This window comes from Panthera pardus, unplaced genomic scaffold, assembly GCF_024362965.1.
Source record: "Panthera pardus isolate Hobbes unplaced genomic scaffold, ASM2436296v1 HiC_scaffold_8, whole genome shotgun sequence".
NCBI classification, from domain to species: domain Eukaryota; kingdom Metazoa; phylum Chordata; class Mammalia; order Carnivora; family Felidae; genus Panthera; species Panthera pardus.
In genome coordinates, this window is record NW_026527013.1 from 12,816,416 (window position 1) to 12,837,116 (window position 20,701).

A 20,701-nucleotide genomic window follows, 5' to 3' on the forward strand; every position below is an offset into this window, starting at 1 on the left:
CCACACACACATAGGTGACATTCCTCAGGCACTCCTGGCCGCCCAAGAACAAAGGAAAGGGAAAAACCCGTGGTTAACTGATAGAGATCACAGTCATGCGGGCCCTGAGTCTCCATCAGTTTACAACTGTCTTAATAATTTACAAGGGGAAAAAGCAATTCTATCAATCGCCAGACTTCCAGGAACCTGTAGATTCCATTTCCTGGGACCCTGACACCACCCTACCCCCCTCCCCCAATAGGATAGAAAATCTTACACCATCAATCACTCCTCACAACTCCAGTGCAGCTCTTTCTGCCCACGGGTCCTGTCCCCGTGCTTTAGGAAAACCACCTTTTTGCACCAAAGACGTCTCAAAGAATTCTTTCTTGGCCGTCGGCTCCGATCCCCAACACTCCGAACCACATCAACCTTACTTCATCTCCTCACGTAGACACTTTACTATCTCGTGATCACAAGAAAGCAGGCTGGGTACAGTACAGTATATTTCGAGAGAGAAGGAACCACATCCCCGTGACTCTCACTACAGAATATTGTTACCGTGGTTCTATTTTATCATTATTGTTGTTAATTTTACTGCGCCTAATTTATAAGTCAATCTTTGTCATAGGCATGTAGCATAGGAAAAAACAACACACGTAGGGTCTGGTACTATCCGGAGTGTTAGACGTCCACTGGGGATGTAGGGATGTATCCCCATGGATAAGGGAGGGGGGACTACCATATACATGTGATGGGAAAACAGCTATTTTGAGCTGCTGCTGGGGCATCTGACGGCCTGACAAAGCCACTCACACCCGGAGTCTGGACATTTAGATAAGGACCCGAGCTTAGGATTCTGGCCGCAAGTTTCTGCTTCACTTTTCCCCAGGGGGCCTTTTGAAATAACCACATAGCACTGACCACCCCCTACAGCTATGACCTCGTCTCCAAACACCTTACAAGTAAAGGGTGCTTGCTGCCCGGCTGCCTGTCTCCTGCTCGCTTGTGACCTGGGACGGAGGACTGCCCTTCCCCCCACCCTTCATTTTGCACCCGCGCACCCCACTCTGGGATCTGTAAATAACTCTCACGGCTTGACTTCTTGTGTGTGTGTGTGTGTGTGTGTGTGTGTGTGTGTGTGTGTGTGTTGAAACTGTGCCTCCAATCAAAACAACCCCGGAGGTTTTCACTTCTCCCAACACAACATGACATTCTAGAAAAGGCAAAAGTACAAAGACGGTGAAAAGATCAGTGGTTGCCAGGGGATAGCAGGGAAGAAGGGATGAACGAATAGGTAGGTGGAGCCCAGAGGATTTTTAGGGCAGTGAAACCATTCTGTATGATACTATAACACCAGAGACGCCTGGGTGGCTTAGTCAGTTAAGCACCTGACTTTGGCCCAGGCCATGATCTCATGGTTCAAGTTCAAGCCCCGCATCGGGCTCTCTGCTCTCAGCTTGGGATCCTCTGCCCCATCTCTCTCTGTCTCTCCCCCGATCCTGCCCCCGCAAAGATAAATACACTTAAAAAAATTGGGGTGCCCAGGTGGCTCAGTCGGTTAAGTGTCCGACTTTGGCTCAGGTCATGATCTCGCGGCTCATGGGTTCGAGCCCCGCATCAGGCTCTGAGCATTCAGCTCAGAGTCTGGAGCCTGCCTCAGATCCTGTGTCTCCCTTTCTGCCCCTCCCCCACTCACGCTCGGTCCCTCACTGTCTCTCAAAAACGAGTAAACATTAAAATAAATAAAATAAGAATAAAAAAGATACTACAACCCTGGGCACACGTCATCATACATTTGTCCAAACCCACAGAATCTGCAACACGAAGAGAGGACCTAACATACACTGCAGACCTTAGTTAATAACAACACATCCAACCTGGCTCATCAACTGTACGAGACGTGCTACCTTAATGCAGGCTGCTAATAACTGGGGACACTGCCCGCAGGGGTGAGGGGGCACAGAGGAACTCTCCTCCTTCTGCCCAATTTTTACAGATCCGTGTCTCCACACACATCTCCGCGAATCTTACTTAATCGGGATTGCTGAGTAACGGGGAAGAAGGAACACGAGACCCAGCTCTAGGTCCGTGGGGAAACCTCAGAGCCCGTGCACAAGAAGTACAAGCCCGCAGACAGGAGCCCTGATGGCCAAGTTTCTCGTGGTAAACCCCGGGGCCACAGCCTAAATGTTCACCGTAATTAAATTACGGGCATTCATTCCGAGGAATACGGCCTTGCTGGAGGGCCGGGGGCCAGGGGCCGGGGCATGCACACATCCCCTGGAGGTGTGTGGAGGGCACGCCTGAGCACCTTACCTGCAGGGGGCGGGCGGGGGGCTGCAGCTGCAGGTGGCACCGGCTGGGGGAGTACCAGCTGCTGAGAGAGAGGTAGCTGGGCAGGTACTGGGCCCCCACGGGCTTTCCATTGAGTGCCGTCACCTTGGTCTGAGGAAAAGAGGGTACTTGGTCAAGGCCTGGGTGCTCGGCCTAGGAAGGGGGTCCTTGGCGATGCTTCTGCCTGCCCTGGCCTGCGGCAAGACCCTCTCACGTCCCAATTCCCCTTTGGGGAACCCTCCCCCCGGCTCTCAGAGAATGGGGTCCAATGCGCTTTTGCCCCCCTCTCCCCGTTCCTCAGCTCCAGGAAGCGAGTGTCCGAGGCTGGTCACAGGGTGTTAGGGGGTGGCTCAAGACAGAGGCAGGTGACTCATGTGGCTGCCAAGAGACAGCTCTATCATGGACATACTAGGAAACCCTCCCCATGCCCCTGTCTCTCTCTCTCTCTCTCTCTCTCTCTTTCTCTGGCTTGCTGGTGACCCTGGTGGCTTCTTGGAGGGGATCACAGGCCTGACAGGACGGTCAGGAGATGGAGAGGCTGTGTGGGACAGCACCCCCGTGGCTCTGGAGCCTGCTCCTCCCTAAGCTCGAGCCCTGCCGCCCTGCGTGCACCAAGCCCTGGGTGGTTATACGGCTTTGCTCCTTTGGGCTTTGAGCTTTTTCCCTTCACTTGCCCCAACACAAGGGAGAGGCCAGAGGTGCAGGTCTAAGACCTCTGTGAGATCAAGAATAAAGAAGTTGGCCATGGGGCGCCTGGGTGGCTCAGTCAGTTAAGCGTCCGACTCTTGGTTTTGGCTCAGGTCATGATCGCAGTTTGGTGAGTTCGAACCCTGCGTCGGGCTCCGTGCTGACCGTGTGGAGCGCGCTTGGGATTCTCTGTCTCCCTCTCTCTCTGCCCCTCCCCCCACTTGAAGTGTCTCTGTCTCTCTCAAAAGAAATAAACTTTAAAAAAAAAGGAGGGGGTGCACCTGGGTGGCTCAACTGGTTAAGCGTCGACTTTGGCTCAGGTCATGATCTCACGGTTTGTGGGTTTGAGCCGCACATCAGGCTTTGTGCTGACAGCTCAGAGCCCGGAGCCTGCTTCGGATTCTGTGTGTGTGTGTGTGTCTCTCTCTCCCTTTTTCTGCTCCTCCCCAGCTCTCTCTCTCTCTCTCTCTCTCTCTCTCTCTCTCTCTCAAAAATGAGTAAATGTTAAAAGGAAAAAAAAGAAGTTAGCCCATTTTTGTCCCCGGTTTCTGGGAGGTAGCCTCCAAAGCCTGGAATTTTCCAAGTGATGAGAGTGTGTTTGTTATTTACGGTGCATCCTGAGGGTACAGGCCACCGAGCCGAATCAGGACGGGGCAAAGGGTTGGGGTTTTGAGACTTGTGATACCAGCCTAACCTCCAGGGAGGGAGGCGACTGGAACCGGAGTCTGTCACAGGGCCCGTGATTCACAGCTACTTTACGAACCCCGATGCACACCGTGGACACCGAAGCTTGAGAGAGCGCCCCCGGCCGGCCGTTCTCTGGGGGCACGGTCACACATCATGAGCCGGGAGGACGGTGTGTCCCAGGAACCCCAGAGGGACAGCTCAGGAAGCTTCAAATGTGGGACCCTCCCAGCTCTGGCCCCACGCCTCTCTCTTTTTGGCCGGTGCTGATTTGCCACGCTGCTATAAAAAAAACTGTGATTGCAAGACACACGCACTTCCAGTTATAAACCAAGTCCTGGGGATGGAATACCCAGCGGCCGTGACCGTAGTTAACAACACCGCAGTGTATACTTGAAAGTTGCTAAGAGTAGATCTCAAAATTTCTCGTCATAAAAAAAAACGTAGCACTAGGTGTGATGCTGGCTATGAATTACACGTATGGTGGTGTCTGTTTCACGTGTGCAAATATGGACTTACGGTATACACCTGAAACTAACACAGTTACAAGTCAACTGTCCCTCATTTAAAAAATAATTGACTTGGGGCGCCTAGGTGGCTTAGTTAAGTGCCTGACTCTGGTTTCGGCTCAGGTCACGATCTCATAGTTCGTGAGTTCGAGCCCTGCATCGGGCTTGGGATTCTGTCTCCTCTCTCTCTGCCCCTCCCCGACTCGCACGCACACAGCTACTCTCTCAAAAATGAATAAACATTTTTAGGGGCCCCTGGGTGGCGCAGTCGGTTAAAAGTCCGACTTCAGCCAGGTCACGATCTCGCGGTCTGTGAGTTCGAGCCCCGCGTCAGGCTCTGGGCTGATGGCTCGGAGCCTGGAGCCTGTTTCCGATTCTGTGTCTCCCTCTCTCTCTGCCCCTCCCCCGTTCATGCTCTGTCTCTCTCTGTCCCAAAAATAAATAAAAAAAAAACGTTGAAAAAAAAAAAATGAATAAACATTTTTAAAAGTTAAAAATAATTGATATTTACAATTAGCTTCCCTTTTTTAATTTTTATTATTTTTTTTTAATGTTTATTTCTGAGAAAGAGAGACGGACAGACAGGCAGGGAAAGGGCAGAGAGAGAGGGAGGCACAGAATCCAAAGGAGGCTCCAGGCTCTGAGCTGTCAGCAGAGAGCCTGACACGGGGCTCGAACTCACACATTGAGAGATCATGACCTGAGCTGAAGTCAGTCCCTTAACTGACTGAGCCACCCAGGCGCCCCAAGTTTTGTTTTTAAAAGAATAATTAAAGACCTTTTCCTAAACAGTATTTGGTAACAGAAATAAAATATCTTCCTATTAAAGTGACATTTTGGGGAAAAGCTAATTTTTAAAAAAATTTTTAAGTTTACTTATTTTGAGAGAGAAACAGACAGACAGACAGAGAAAGCAAGCAGGATAGGGGCAGAAAGAGAGAGAAGCCCAAGCAGGCTCCACACTTGAACTCCTGAACGAGGAGGTTAAGACCTGAGCTCAAGTCAGGCGCTCAACCGACTGAGCCACCCAGGTGCCCCAGGAAAAGCTCATTTTTAGACATGTATCTATGAGAGAGAAAATTATTCAGCTAATTCTGGTATTTGTAGTCATCTCAGGGCTTTGCTGCTACTTAATTGCTAGACGACTAAATGGAAATAAAAGGGATGTCTTGCGATCATTAAGAAAAAGCTCATTGTAACCAGGAATTTGCAGCCCGCTGGATGGCCCGGAGAGCCCCAAGCTTGCAACTTCCATGCTTAAAAATCTTTAAGGACACGTTGCCCCACAGAGGACAGTCACCACAAGCGTCCTCGGCTCCCACCTACACATTTACTCTAAGCTGCCCCCACCCCTTCCCCACCATCCGGCGTCCGTGGGGCTGTCACAGAGCCGGACGCCCTCTTCTGTCACTCCTGCTCCTCTCTTCCCTGACAATGGGACCCCGTGTCCTACCTTCATAACTCCAGGCTTGGTGGTCTCTCTGTCATCACCTTCTGTCTGCCCACCTGTGCCCGCTCCCCACCCCCCGACCAGGTACCCTGTAATGTCACTGGAACAACTGTTGAGTTTCAAAAATCAGGCCACTCTGTCCCCCTGATGCTGCCTTCTGGGTAAACCCCAAGCACCCCTGTGAGGTGGGGGGCACCCCACCAGCTCCCTCCTCCACATCTTCCTGAATGGCTCAGCCTGGCTGGGCCCTGCAGGACCCAGTTACACTATGATCAAGGGCCTCTGGGCCTCTGCACATGCTGTTCCACCCTCCTAGAAGCAGTCTGGATGACCCTCCCCAAGGTCAGGAGTCCACATGGTGGGATCCCTTTGGGAAAGCCTCCTTCAGCATGACAGCAAGGAAGCTTCGCCTCTCCTTGACCTCCTGTCTAGCCTTGGGCTCTCCCCCGGTCAAACTCCCCGTCAAAGACCATAAACTCCCGCAGGGAAGCAGCAGGCCACAGTTCCACTGAGCTCGTGCCCAAGCATAAATCAGGGAAGGCACCAAGGCTGTGCCTTGTGGCTGAATGACAAAGGTCCAGGCAACTCACCCACCTCCAGCCACACGTGTTGGGCCGACATGGGGATGAAGGGGATCTCAAACCCCACCAGCCCTCCCCGGGACACAGATTCAGTGGTGTAGATGTTGTCCTTCGAGGTCAGCTCTGCCCTGATCTGGACCGTCACCCCCTCGGCCGGGCTGCCGTCTGGGTAGGACAGCTCCACCTGGAAGGGGACCACCAAAGATTCAACACAGGCAAGGCAGTACCACTCCCCAGACGGATCTACAGACTCGACCCAATCCCCCACCAGAATCCCAGCCAACTTCTTTGCAGAAATCGACAAGCTGTTGCTAAAATTCATAGAGTAATAACCAAATAACCAAAACAACCAGGAAAAAGAGGAACCGAGAAGAACTCATATCTCCTAGTTTCAAAACTGTGAAGCTACAGTAATCAAGACTGGCCTAGGAGAGACATGGCGATCAATGGTACGGAATTGAGAGTCCAGGAATAAACCCACACATCCGTGGCAAATTGGCTTTCAACAAGCGTGCCGAGACCATTCAATTGGAAGAGAACAGTTTCCTCAACAAACAGTGCTGGGAGGACTGAACGCCCACATGCCAAAGAATGAAATTGAACCCCTACCTCACACCATCTGCAAAAGTTAAAAATGGATCATAGGGGCACATGGGTGGTTCAGTCGGTTAAGCATCCGACTCTTGGTTTCAGCTCAGGTCATGATTTTGAGGTTTTGTGGATTTGAGCCCCGAGTCAGGCTCTGCGCTGACAGCATGGAGTTGGCTTGGGGATTCTCTCTCTCCCTCTCTCTCGCTCTCTGCCCCTCCCCCACTCACACTAAATGTCCCCCTCAAAATAAATAAACTTAAACAACTAAAAAAAAAAAAAAAAAAAGATCATAGACCTGAAGCTAAGAGCTGGAACTCTGAAACACTTAGAAGATGGAGGGTTGGGCGGGGGAGGCCAGGAGAGGAGGACCTTCACGACCTTGGACTTGACCAAGAAGTCACAAGGTACAAGTTACCACGGGCTGGCCGTTAGCCTGGTGCCACATGGTGTGGAAAAAGAACGAGCAAAGGCTATTTATTCACAGCTTGCTGCAGCCAGGGAGTCAAAGCCGCCATCACTTGTGTTTGGCAGAGACTCAGGTGCAGGTGAAGCGGGAAAGCCTTGTAGAGAAGCAGGGAGGGCTTCAGGTGTGCCTCTGTTGAAGGCTATAGCTGTGGGGAAGCTGTGGGGGCTAACTAGAAGGGGGGTATCCTACACAATCGGTTAGGGGAATGTATAGGGACTCAGTATCTCTCCAATGTGCGGATCTATTCTATTCTATTCTATTCTATTCTATTCTATTCTATTCTATTCTATTCCATTCCATTCCATTCCATTGCATTTTAAAGACAGAGAGTGCACAGATGCACAAGTAGGGGAGAGGCGCAGAAGGAAAGAGACAGAGGATCTTAAGCAATCTCCATGCTCAGCGTGGAATCCAAAGAGGGGCTCGATCCCACGACCCTGGGACCATGACCTGAGCTGAAATCAAGAGTCGGACACTTAGCCGACTGAGCCACCCAAGTGCCCCGGCACTCTCAATTCTGTCCCATTGGTCTCCAGGTACAAATTACCGTGTACGAATCACCACATGCTGGCCGCTGGCCACTGGCCTGGTGCCACGCTGGGGGAGGAACAGAACGGGTAATGCTATCAACAGTTCCGTGTGATGCTCAGACCTCATTCAGACGTAGAAGAGGCAGTCGGAACGAGGGGTTCAGAAGACAGGGATGGTGTGAAAGAAATATGGCCGGTGGGCCCTGAAGGACCCTAGAGTAGCCCCTCGACCGTGCAGGTATTTGGTGACAGAGTGACAGGGGCTTCGGCTGGCATGATCCCCATTTACAGCTCTGTTCTTTAATGCAGATGGTGGATAATTTCTCAGTGGTCCCTGAAATGCTCCCTTTCGTTGATCTGACAGCCCGAGCCTCTTCTTCAGGCACATTCTGACCCTGCACGTTGGGCTTTAGCTTCTCCTCAAGCTGGGACCCTCAAAGCCAGGGGCGCACAGGCCGTGTCTCTGTGATTGCGCCTGAGGGGCTGGGATCCGGCACAGACAGAAGGGAGGTCTCGGAGCAGAGCAGGAGTAGTAGGCCACAGCATGAGGACACCGGGATCCTGTGAGTGACCCACAGAAGGTTAGAGGGGCCAGCGATGTGGGCGGTGGGCAGAGCTGTGGTCAGGGGTGCAGCCAGCTTCCTCTGGGGTGACACTGGGCTCCACTGGCCTTGGCCCCCTGGGACACAAATGCCCAGTTCAGCAATTAGGATAAGGATCTCGGGTTTCTGGTCACCTAAAACTTGACTGTGTATAAGAATGGCATGATGGGTGGGCAGGAGGTGGGGGCCTATTCAAATTGCCACATTTGGGGCACCTGGGTGGCTCAGTTGGTTATGCATCCGACTTCAGCTCAGGTCATGATCTTGCGGTTCATGAGCTCGAGCCCCACATCAGATTCTGTGCTGACCGCTCAGAGCCTGGAGCCCGCTTCGGATTCTGTGTCTCCCTCTCTCTCTGCCCCTCACCCCCCTTAAAAATAAGTAAACATTAAAGAAAACACACACATACACACAAAACGCCACTTTCCCCCAGGAGATGGAATCAGTCTGTCTCAGGGACAGGAGATCTGCCTTTTGGGGCATTCCCTTGGATATTAGTTCATCCAGAAATAAGTCGACCCAAATAGGAAAGGCATTGCCTGAGAGAAACCGAATGAATGGCTTTACAACGTCTTGGTTTAACGCTGTAGATACACGAATGTCTATCTACGTCAACTAGAGCAGACCATCCTTTTAGGTGGAGCAAAATGCCCAGTCCCCTCACCCTGGGCCCAGTACCAGCTCTTGCCACAGTCAGCAGAGGAGGCCCTGGTCCCCAGACAGCAAAGGTTATGCAATGTAATTAAAGGACACCGTCCTCCGCAGAGTCACCGTGATGGAACCCACTGCCGTGGATTCTCGGTGGTCCTCGGGGGGCGGGGGGGCTGAGGCGGGAGGTGGTGCGGAGCCTGTGCCCTCCAACGGCCCCTGCTGGGCCCCATCCCCAGCGCTTACCTTTCCCACGTAGGACAGGCCAGGCTTGAACTGCTTCCTGGTGTCCTTGGAGTAGCGGACATCCACCAGCTGCCTCTGGACAGGAGTGGAATCATCAAAGGCCACCTGCTGGCTCCCGTCCACACTGACCACCGTGGCCCAGATGCTGACGGTGCCCCGGAAGTGCTCGGGGACATCGGCTGGGATCATGTCCTTCACGCAGATGTCGAAGTCCTGGGAGCCGTGGATCTGGAGGCAGGAAACGCCCAGAACGTGCTCACTCGGGGTCAGAGTGGTTTCAGTGAATGACTCTCAAAAACACATGTGAAGTCCAGGACTCTCCAGCCGCTTGGAGGGCCAGGGGGTCACTGGATCCCTTGTTGGATATGCAGTATGACCCAGGGAGGAAGGGCATCGGTCCCACCAGGCAGAGGAGGTGAAGGCTTCTGTAGTAAGTTGCTCACCCTCCCACAGACAGCAGGACAGGGATTTGAACCAAGTCGCCCCCACTTTGGAGCACTCGCTCCCGCTCCTGGGGCACAGAACGCTCCATTCACCCCCTACCCCAGGACCCAGCCAGGAGCCGGGTGAGTAAGTCCATCCAGGAACAGCTTTGGAGTACATTACTCAGCAAACCAGACAATTAAGGCTAGGGCACCACAGCCTGCAGGGAGGACAGGGTTCAGTGCCGGAGGCCCCTGCAGAGACAGAGGATCCCCAGGATGTGTGTGCACGTACGGGGCGGCACGCTCACAACTGAGCCAGGTTATAAAACTTTACACGCACGGGAGTGTGAAATCATGCAGCCGCCGTGGAAAACAGTCTGGGAGTTTCAAATGGCTAAACATAGCTACCACTGAATCTACAAATGGGTAACAGGTTGGCCAGACCACATAGAAAAATGGCCAACCCATTGCCTATACACCAGCCTTGTAGAAAGTCTGACCCCCAGGAAGAAGCCAAACCCCCATAACAACCAGCCCCACACGGCCAGGACTTGATTAATCACGGGCAGCTTCTCTGATTTTTTTTGCCCCTACTTCTTGTCTTTTTTAAATTTTTTAAAAAATGTTTATTTCTTTCTAAGAGACACAAAGCATGAGCAGGGGAGAGGCAGAGAGAGAGGGAGACACAGAATTGGAAGCAGGCTCCAGGCTCTGAGCTGTCAGCACAGAGCCCGACGCGGGGCTCGAACCCACAAAACGTGAGATCATGACCTGAGCTAAAGTGGGACGCTTAACCGGCTGAGCCACCCAGCCGGCTGCCCCTACTTCTTTGAACAAATTGAGAAAGCCACACATGCACCCCTAACCAATCTCACCGGATGCTCCCGTTCTAGTTAGGTGGTGACAGCTTCCCCCAAACACCCACAGCCTCCAACCGGGGCACACGCGAAACCCTCCCTGTTTCTCACGACCAAGCTTCAAGCCTGCCAAACGCAGGTGATGGCGGCTGACTCCCTTGCTACAGCAAGCTCCGAATCAACGGCCTCTGCACGTTCTTACTCAGGTGGCTTCTTTATTTAATTCCATACCGCACGACCTAGGGACGCCACATCCAAGAGAAATGAACACGGGCCAGCCCCACAAAAACCTGGACGCGAGCGTTCAGAGCAGCAGCAGCGGTAATAGCCGAAAAGTGGAAAACAATTCAGATGGCCATCGCCGGGCAAACGGATAAACAAAATGTGGTCCCTCTGCATGATGGAATATTACTTGGCCACAGAAAGGAATGAAGCCCTGACACGCGCTACACTGTAGATGCACCTTGAAAACATCGTGCTGGGGGGTAAGAAGCCAGACGCCGAGACCATATAGTGTGTGATTCCATGTGTATGGAACGTCCAAAATGAACGCCCAAAATCCATAGAGACAGAAAGCAGATCTGTGGTTGCCCAGGGCTGGGGGTGGAAAGAGATTAATCACAAAAGGGCATGAGGGATTTGGGGAGGATGGTGGAGATTATCCTAAAACTGGGCTGTGGCAACTGTTGCACACTCTGAATATGCCCCCAACCCCCAAATCCTACATTCTACAAGAATATTTGAATCGTATGGTATGTGAATTGTATCTCAATGAAACTATTTTGGGGAGGGACGCCTGGGTGGCTCAGTCAGTTAAACGTCTGACTCTTGGTTTCGGCTCAGGTCATGATCTCACGGTTTGTGGCTTCGAGCCCCACATCAGGCTCCGTGCTGACAGCACGGAGCCTGCTTGGGGTTCTCTCTCTCCCTCTCTCTCTCTGCCCTCCTCCCGCTCACTCTCTCTCTCTCTCTCTCTCTCTCTCTCTCAAAAATGAATAAGTAAACTTAAAAAAAAAAATAAGGGACGCCTGGGTGGCTCAGTCGGTTAAGTGTCCGACTTCAGCTCAGGTCATGATCTCAGTTTGTGGGTTCGAGCCCCGCGTCGGGCTCTGTACTAGTGGTAAAGGACCTGCTTGGGACTCTCTAGCCCTCTCTCTCTCTCTGCCCCTTCCCCACTGGTGCCCTCTCTCTCTCAATAAATAAATAAACTTAAAAAAAAAAAAAAGAAAGTAAAATAAACTGAACGATCACGGAGCTGAAGCCTTCCCTGCAGGAAGGGATCCATTGGCTAAGCGGCCCTGGGGCCCCTGCTCCTTACCTTGGTGGTTCTGAGGACGGGGCGCCCCACCTCCTGGCTGTAGTACCCCACACCATTTACAGTCATATTGATCGTCAAGGTCCCCGAGACAGGTTTCCCAAAGGTATACCTGGAACAAAAGGATAAAGGGAGTTAATTTCACACAGAGCAGCAGGAGAGGGTCGGTCTCAGGAAGACCAAGCCCCCCGTGTCGTGGCCACTGGTATGGCAGCTGATACAGGGCTCCTTCGCCCTCCTACATTCTCTGCTTACAGCCCTTTCCACAACCCAGAGCCAGGAGAGATAATGTCAGGGGCCTACAGTCCTCTGCCCCAAGACTTATGTTTGAGAGAAAAAGAGACCAAGGGTCAGAGAGGAACTCTGAACCCAAGAGCAGGAGGGTATGTGAGATGACCACAGGGCCTGGCCAACTTGTTGGGGCAGGACAGTACAGGGGAGCAAACAGCCGTGGGCACCAGGGAAGCCCGGGTCTCAGAGCCCTGGTGAGTGCAGTTCTGAACCAAGGCTCTGACTTCTCTGAGTCTTGGTTTCCTCACCCAGAGAACGGGAATAAACCTATCCTCTCAGAGATGCTGGTAAAACTTACACATATCTTTGTCATGCCCTATGCAGAGGGGACACCTGCTTACAGGGGCACAGGAGCAAGAGGGACGATCACAGCGAATAACAAAAATAATGCCAGGCACTTTGATAGTATTTTCTAGACTATTAAAAAAATGTGTGTGTCTCCCACACATCCTTGGACTGTATTTTTTTTTTTTAATTGTATTTAAGGAGAGTTGACAACATCCTTGGGTTTTAAACACACCCAGCTGGGGAACCTGGCGGGCTCCGTCAGTAAAGCGTGTGACTCTTGATCTCAGGGTGGTGAGTTCGAGCCCCACGTTTGGGGTAGAGATTGCTTCACACACACACACACACACACACACACACACACACACACACACACAGCTGGAGGAGAGGAGGGCAGGAGAACCGCCTCAGCCACAACCTCTGGCAGGTGGCAGAGCTCAGCGGGAACACAAGGCTGGGTGGGCTCTCCCTCAGAGCCCCCAAAAGGGACAGTGTCTCTGGACACCCTCTGGTCGACGCCCACTTTGGACCTGGTCACCAACCTGGTCATTAGACAGGCAACCCCTTCAAGAAATCCCTTGTGGGTCAGCCCCTTTGCTGTGGGTGCTGTCTGCAAGGAAGAGGGAGTCCCCAGAAGGGGTCCCTGGGGGTCTCCCCCCAGGAGGAGGGGGAGGATACCTGAGGTAGGAGGGGCATGCCTGTAGGGGATGTCCCGGGGAGGGGCATGTCATGGGGGCGTGTCCCAGGGAGGGGCCAGCGGTGGGGGCGTGTCCTGGGCGTGTTTCCCCGCCCCCAGAGGGAGGGGCTTACCCATGCTGACCACCTCTTCCTCACCTGGCCCTCACGGTGCCCTTCTCGCATGTGTCCAGGTCCCGGATATACCGGGGCGGGTCAATAAGGAGCTCAAATTTTGGCAACACTGGAAGGAGAGAGCAGAGAAGAGGGAAGGGCAGGTTCCACCACTGGGGTGGCCTCAGAAAGTACTGGAGGTGTTGGAGGCGTTAACAGCAAAGCCGCAGCCCCCGCCACGGAGCAGCCAACCCCACAGAAATCCACACCACCCTTCGCTGAATAAGGGCAGCATTCTGGGGATTTTGCTGACCCACCTCTATTTCCTATTTTCGGAGAGACCCACACCCCTTTTTTCTCAGGAGGTCCACATCTCATCACTTTTAGGCCACATGCTCTGAATGCAGCCCAGCCCAGAAGCGCCCAAGTGGCCAGGTCCTAGACCAACTAGGGGTGGCTGGAGAGTGCTTGCAGCTGGAGGGGTTCTCTGCTTCACGACTCAGCCTTGGGAGCATCCAGCCATCTGGTCACCCTGTGCAGCTTGGGGAGCAAGGGAGCAGCCCAGAGGAAACGTAAAGACCCTGGTCCTTCGAGCTTGTTACACAAGGCGAGAAATGCCTTTCCTTGGGAAAACAATGAAAGAACCAAAAGAAGTGGACTTAAAAGGGAAGGAAAATTGGGGCGCCTGGGTGGTTCAGTTGGTTGAGCATCCCTCCGACTCTTGATTTCGGCTCAGGTCATGATCCCAGGGTTGTGAGATCGAGTCTCGCGTCAGGGGCTGCACCGAGGTGGAGCCTGCGTAACATTCTCTCTCTGCCTCTGCCCTTCTCCCCCACTTGCATACATGTTCTCTCTCTCTCTCTCTCTCAAAATGAAAATTTTAAATTTAAATTTAAAAAAAAGGAAGGGAGGGGCGCCTGGGTGGCTCAGTCGGTTGAGCGTCCGACTTCGGCTCAGGTCACGATCTCGCGGTCCGCGAGTTCGAGCCCCGCGTCGGGCTCTGGGCTGATGGCTCAGAGCCTGGAGCCTGCTTCCGATTCTGTGTCTCCCTCTCTCTCTGCCCCTCCCCCGTTCATGCTCTGTCTCTCTCTGTCTCAAAAATAAAAATAAAAAACATTAAAAAAAAAATTAAAAAAAAAAAAAAAAGGAAGGGAATTCTGCTACAGTATGGATGAATCTGGAGGCCATTATGCTGAGTGAAATAAGCCAGACACAAAAGGATAATACCGTATGATCCCGCTCACATGAAGCACCTAGACGAGTCAGACCCAGAGGAACAACGAGTAGGATGGAGGGTGCCAAGGGCTGGGGGAGGGGACAAGGGGTCAGCGTTTAATGGGGACCAAGTTTCAGACTGAAGGATGAGAAAGATCTGGAAATGGATGCTGGTGATGGCTGTCCAACAACATGAATATCCTTAACACAACAGAAGTATACACTTACGAGTAGTTAAGACGGCCAATTTTGTCACGTATGGTTCATGACAATCCTTTAAAGAAGGAAATGACAAAGCGCCCAGCTCTCTGCACTGATCCCCCAGTGAACGGGGCTCCTGCCACTCACCCCCCATCACCGACGTCACCACTGAGTCTGTGGTTTCTCCCAGATGTGAAATCCCAAGATCCCAACATTCTCTGGCTTACCATACTTCTGAACTTCGAAGGACTTGTTGTACACGTGGCCTTGCATTTCGACAAAAATGAACCATTCTCCCAGCACCGGCTGGTCGGACAGGGGGAAGGTCATGTTGGCGACGCCTGTGTGAAGAGAGACCACCCGTCATCCTGGGGCGAGTGCACGTGCAGGGTGCCAGCTGGGTGCAGCAAGGACGGAACAGAGGCACCCCGGGGACCTGCACCCCCCACCCTGCCCAGAGCCAAACCTCGGGGGAACCGGAGATGAGGCCAAGGCCCGGGCTGGCGGGGGTCTGTGCCCAACAAGCTCCCCCGCAGGTTAAAGGTGAGAGATGCAGAGAGAGGCCACCCTTCAGCTTCCTGGGGGAGCCCTGTGGCCAAGATGCCACGCGGACAGGGAGGTGACAGGCCATGGAGACAGGGCACCACGCTCAGCCACTCTGCTTCCCGCCTGAGCCAATTCCCAGCCTCGGCACTGCTGACATTTGGGGCTAGGTCGCAGTCCACGGTTGGGGACATCGTAGGACACTGAGTGGCATCTCTGGCCTGCACCCACGCGATGCCAGTAGCTCCTCCCCCCACGTCACGGCGACCTCCAAGTATCCCCCACGGAATGCTACGTCCCCTGGGGGCAGAACCCACCCCCTGCCCACCAGTTTGCTACCCAAACTGAACACGGATTCTCAACAGGCTTCAAGACCGGGCACTGCTCTCCCTGCAAATGGGCAGCCGGAAATGCCAGCGGCCTCCGGGACAGGGGGCAGCCTCTGCCCTGGGTCTGCTCCTTGGAACCCCAGCTGGAGCAGATACAGGGAGGAGAGTCAGGGCGGCATTTTGCACGCGCCCCGCCGTGGGGGAGTCTGAAGGGGTGCGTAGACTCCAAACCGCTGAGTGTGACGTGCTCTGCCTGTCCCCAACAGGGACACCGTGCTGGCAGTTCTCACTGGGACTCTCGCGAAAACCCAGACTCCAACAGCACCCTCTGCTTCTCTCCGCCACTCTGGAATTGGAAAACGTGACGGCCAAAGGTCCCTTTCCTCACGTATTCTGAGCCTTTGATGGTCAGAGGACACTTAGGGTACATGTCACCAGCGTGCATTTTTTCTACGGGGCCTCAGCCAGGAGCAAAATCACACCAGTTGAGCACCTCTGGTCTACATATATCACAAGGGGGTTAAAAAATTCTTTTTAATGTTTATTTATTCTTGAGAGAGAGAGAGAGACAGGGAGCCTAGGTGGGGGAGGGACACAGAGAGAGAGAGGGAGACACAGAATCCGAAGCAGGCTCCAGGCTCTGAGCCGTCAGCACAGAGCCCGACACAGGGCTTGAACTCACAAGCCGTGAGATCACGACCTGAGCCGACATCTGATGCTTATCCGACTGAGCCACCCAGGCGCCCTGCAAGGGGTGTTTTAAACGGGAGGCTAGCCGTTCCCTTCCTCTGTGTTCTTCAGATCAAGTCCACACACCTCCCCGCAATCCAAGACGCCCCGATCTCACTGCTGCTTCTGCTGTCAGCACTCCTGACTCCCGGGGCCTCCCTCCTGTTCCCAGCCTCACTCTCCCTGACATCCACTGGGCTCTGTCTGGAACGCGTTCCCTGTCCCCCCACTTTTCCTGGCTAACTTCTGCTCCTTCTTCACTTCGTTGCTGGAAAGGCTCTTCCTCCCGGCAGCCTTCCAGGATTGTCTCTGCTGCCCCAGGCTGGGCGACAACCCCATTCTGCTCTCTCTCGGTTTGTAGTTCTCCTTCCTAGCACTCATCATGGCGGATGTCATCGCCTGTTATCGCTTAGTCGATGTCTGCTTCCCCCGCTGGCCTGGAAGTTCACCCTTTGTCAGCGGCAATGTCAGTGCCCCACTGACAGGAAAAGAGAGAGAGTTGTCCTGCCCTTGGCTCCGCCGCAGCCCGTGCAGCCCCAGGCTCCGAACTCAAGGAAGCCCTGTCCCTGCTCGTCAGCCCTCCCCAAGCCTTCTAGAGATGCTGCACTCTTACATCCGGCTCGCAGAGGCAGTCAGGGGTCCAGGAGCCCCCGAGGAGGGGATGATGACACGAAACACCTGCGCTGGGAGGAAGATGTGGAGGGGGGGTTGGCGCCCACAAACAAGACCGTGATAGTCCCGAAAGGCCTCAAGTTATGTGCAGGAGCCCCAGCCGGATGCCGGGACCAGAGAAGCATGGGTGGGGGTGCCACGCTGCAGGGAAGGGCTGGTGGGGTCCCAGGCAGAGCACATTCTATCTTCCTGGAAGATCTGTTGCACCTGCCGCCCAAAGGTGCAGCCCCCAAGCCGCAGAAGGAAGAAGGGGAGGGGACGGGAAGAGGTTTACCGCAGCAGAGTGGCTCCAAGTGTCTCCACTCCATCATCCTCGAGCCCCTGGGGTCCTGCGGGGGACAAGCGTGCATAGTGAACTCAGGGCGCCCGGCTTGTGTCCGACGCACGCGAGCACCCCCGAGCCCTCTCTCTCTCTCGGGTGGGACAAGCACGGAGGACAGGCCCCCAGATTAGCCATTTACACGGGAGCAAATGAACCCTCAAGGCGCTGAAGGGACTTGTGTGCGAACACCGGGACAAAGGGGCCAGATCTGCTCCTCGTTTAGGGAGCTGTGTGCAAATCTACAGACAGACACACACTTGGCTTGTCCCAGGGCAGATCCGGGGCCCGGGATGGACCCGGCCCCCGGCTTGGGAGGTGCTGGGACAGGCAGGATCTACCTCGACGGCAGACAGTCGGGGAAGACAGACCAGGTCTGCAGAGAGCAGGTTAATCGGCCCCAAGTCAGAGCTGCACTCACCAGAATGTAGGCTTCCAGCTGCAACACAGACAGGCAGGCAGTGAGCAAACCCCCCTATAAAGCCCCCGCCCTCTGAGCACGCTGCCACATGCCCACCAGTGCTCTGGCCTCCCCGTGTCCCACGGACCTCCCCCTGGCTCCCCAGGGGACTCGGAGCCACAGGGAAAAACGAGAACGGAGGTCGAAACCGGAAGGAATTGGGAAGAAAGACCCGTTGCTGGTGGTGCCCCTGGCCAGGTGGTCCCGGTTGGGGGGGGGGGGTGTGTTCCAGGCACATGGTTTTATTGGTGTTTTTTGGTTTTGGGGGGTTTTTTGTTAAGTTTATCCAGGCACACGGTTTTAGATGCTGCTCTCACCTTCCTGCTGACAGGCCTCAGGTTTGGGGTGACAGTGAAGATGCTTATAAGCACTGGAAGGAAAGGAGACAGTCATGCGGCAGCTCAGGCCATGGCCGGCCCTCCCCCCCAAGCCTGCAAGAGCCGCCCACCTCGGTGCTGGGGCTTGTACACTGGCTTGTCCGTCTGGATGAACACGGAGACGCCCCGGCTGTCCACAGTCACGGAGGTCTGGTTGTGGAAGAGGGGGCCCTCCTCTGCCCGCCGGCCGCGGCCCCACACCTGCAGGAGGGCCTGGCCCTGGAGGCCCGTGGGCACCTGCAGGCAGAGCACAGAACTTGGCGAACGACACGGCATTTCTCAACCTCGGCGCTGCTGACCCTGAAGGGCTGGATCATTCGTTGCAGCGGGGGCCATCCTGTCACTGCAGGGTGTTGAGGAGCATCCCTGGCCTCCGCCCACTGCATGCCGGCAGGACCCTCACCCCCCGGGGTCATGACAGCCAGAAATGTCTCCGGCCACTGCCAGTGGAGCCAGAATCTCCCCCCACACAAGCTGAGAATCACTCAGCAGGAGCCAGTCTAAGAGTTGAGGAGCCCAAGACCTTTTTTGGGCGTCTCTAGTCTGCAGATCCCCTGGTCCCCTGTCCTACCCCTTCGTGGTCTCTTCTACAAATCCACAGCACCAATCCTGTGAAGAGTGCCTTCTGATGTGCAGTGGCCAGGGACAGTGTGTAATCTTAACCCCTGTCCAGGGCAGCCCTGCTTTCTGATTCACAAGAAAGCCGACCTGTAGTTCAAGAGGACTTATCAAAGGTTTCCCAACTATCGACATCTGGGGCTGACTCTTTCTTGGTCGTGAAGGCGGTCCTGGGCACTTGGGGGGTTCGGAGCTCCCACTAGGTGCCCTCCCCAATTGTGACAAGCAAAAAGGTCTCCATTCTCTGTCTCAAATATAAATAAACATTAAAAACAAAATTTAAAAAAAAGGGGGGGGCGCCTGGGTGGCTCAGTCGGTTAAGCATCCGACTTCGGCTCAGGTCGTGATCTCATGGTTCGTGTGTTCGAGCCCCGCGTCGGGCTCTGTGCTGGCAGCTCGGAGCCTGAAGCCTGCTTCGGATTCTGTGTCTCCCTCTCTCTCTGCCTCTACCCGCTTGCGCTCTGTCCCTCTCTCTCTGTCTCTCAAAAATAAATAAACATTAAAAATAATTTAGAATGCTAATAGATCTTTGTGCACAAAGACGCTTGCAACTTTCAGATTACATTACCAAAACCCTGAAAACAACCTTTTAAAAAAAATCTAACCATGTACAAGGTGGAGAGGGTTAGTAAATTAGTACATAAAAAAAGATCCAGTAGGATGCTGTTTACAATAAAGGGCAAATTACAATTACAGAGGCTTGAACACACGGACGTATGTTTATGCAGTGTGTTAAGAGAAAAGAGCAGGAAACGCCAGGGTGTCTACCCTTTAATTGCAACGATGAAAGAAATACCTTTTTGTTTTAAGTTTATTTATTTGCTTTGAGAAAGAGAGCGAGCGTGAGCAGGGGAGGGGCAGAGAGAGAGGGAGACAGAGAAAATGAAGAGTCCGACGCTTGGCGCGCCTGGTGGCTCAGTTGGTTGAGCATCCGACTTCAGCTCAGGTCATGATCTCTCTGTTCATGAGTTTGAGCCCCACATCGAGCTGGCTGCTGTCAGTGCAGAGCCCGCTTCAGATCCTCTGTCCCCCTCTCTCTGCCCCTCCCCACCTAGCATGCACACATTCACGTGTACTCTCTCTCTCAAGAATAAACATTAAAAAAAAAAAAAAAAAAAAAGAGCCAGACTCAACCAACTGAGCCACCCAGGCATCCCTAGAAATGTCTTTATGTGGATGAAGATTTATGGGAAACACAAAAGGGAAAAGTATAGGGGATGGGATTACAGGTGAGCTTTCTCCTTTTCTCAATTTTTTCTTCATTTTTCTCACCACACATGCAACCTCTCTCGCTCCATTTCAAATCAATTATTTCCAAGGTAGGATTTATGATTTTAAAAATTCAGAGCTTACCTTGAGTTTGATTGTTCCTTTATCTACAAAAATAAAAATTAAATGACAACAGTTAAATTGGGAGCTGTGTTTTTCTGCCTCCCTGAGCTGCAGTCTTACAACTGGGAGCCTTTTCTACCCAGAGGGATTTTCTGTAGACAAACACACACACTGGGTCATGCTGGTCTGGCCTGGGCTGGGATTGGGAAAAATGAGATGTTTCCTCCTAGGTGGTGAAAGCTGAAGGCCAGAGGGGATGGACAAGGCTGAGTTATTCAGGGGAAAGTTGGCCAGCCTGTATTCAATTCACTTCACCCTTGGCCCCTACCCAAGGTAAGCTTGAAGAGAGCAAAGGGAAAACTCCAGGGGAATGGAACAAGGAGAAGGGTGGAGAGAAAGAAGAGGAGACTGAGGTCCCCAGTGGACCTCACTCCAGTAGATCTATTTTCCCATCACCTCTCTCTTTACCCAAACAGAATCATTTACCATTCTGACACTCTCTGGGCTTTCTAGCCTCTAAGACTTGATTTAGCATCTACTGCTTTTGCCTCCCAAAACTCATTCCCCATTTTCCACTAGCAGAACCCTGATTTCCTTGGGGGCGCCACCTCCCCAGCTCCCAATTCATGAGGCT

At 53.4% G+C, this 20,701-nt stretch overlaps 1 protein-coding gene across 7 annotated transcripts in view; it reads right to left on the minus strand.

The window, feature by feature from the left end:
• Positions 1-20,701, minus strand: part of CPAMD8 (C3 and PZP like alpha-2-macroglobulin domain containing 8) — an 83,148-nt gene that overhangs the window by 57,242 nt on the left and 5,205 nt on the right. For all 7 annotated transcript variants that reach the window (XR_008420671.1, XR_008420672.1, XR_008420670.1 and 4 more), the window contains exons 3-13: positions 20,089-20,111; positions 18,189-18,354; positions 18,058-18,110; positions 17,702-17,719; positions 17,236-17,290; positions 14,916-15,029; positions 13,318-13,402; positions 11,911-12,019; positions 9,311-9,538; positions 6,241-6,411; positions 2,299-2,427 (exon numbers count right to left, since the gene is read on the minus strand). Coding sequence is in view for 4 of the 7 variants with exons in the window: in XM_053898467.1 (XP_053754442.1) it covers positions 2,299-2,427; positions 6,241-6,411; positions 9,311-9,538; positions 11,911-12,019; positions 13,318-13,402; positions 14,916-15,029; positions 17,236-17,290; positions 17,702-17,719; positions 18,058-18,110; positions 18,189-18,354; positions 20,089-20,111 (1,151 nt within the window). In the remaining 3 variants the exon portion in view is untranslated. The remainder of the gene's footprint in view (positions 1-2,298; positions 2,428-6,240; positions 6,412-9,310; positions 9,539-11,910; positions 12,020-13,317; positions 13,403-14,915; positions 15,030-17,235; positions 17,291-17,701; positions 17,720-18,057; positions 18,111-18,188; positions 18,355-20,088; positions 20,112-20,701) is intronic.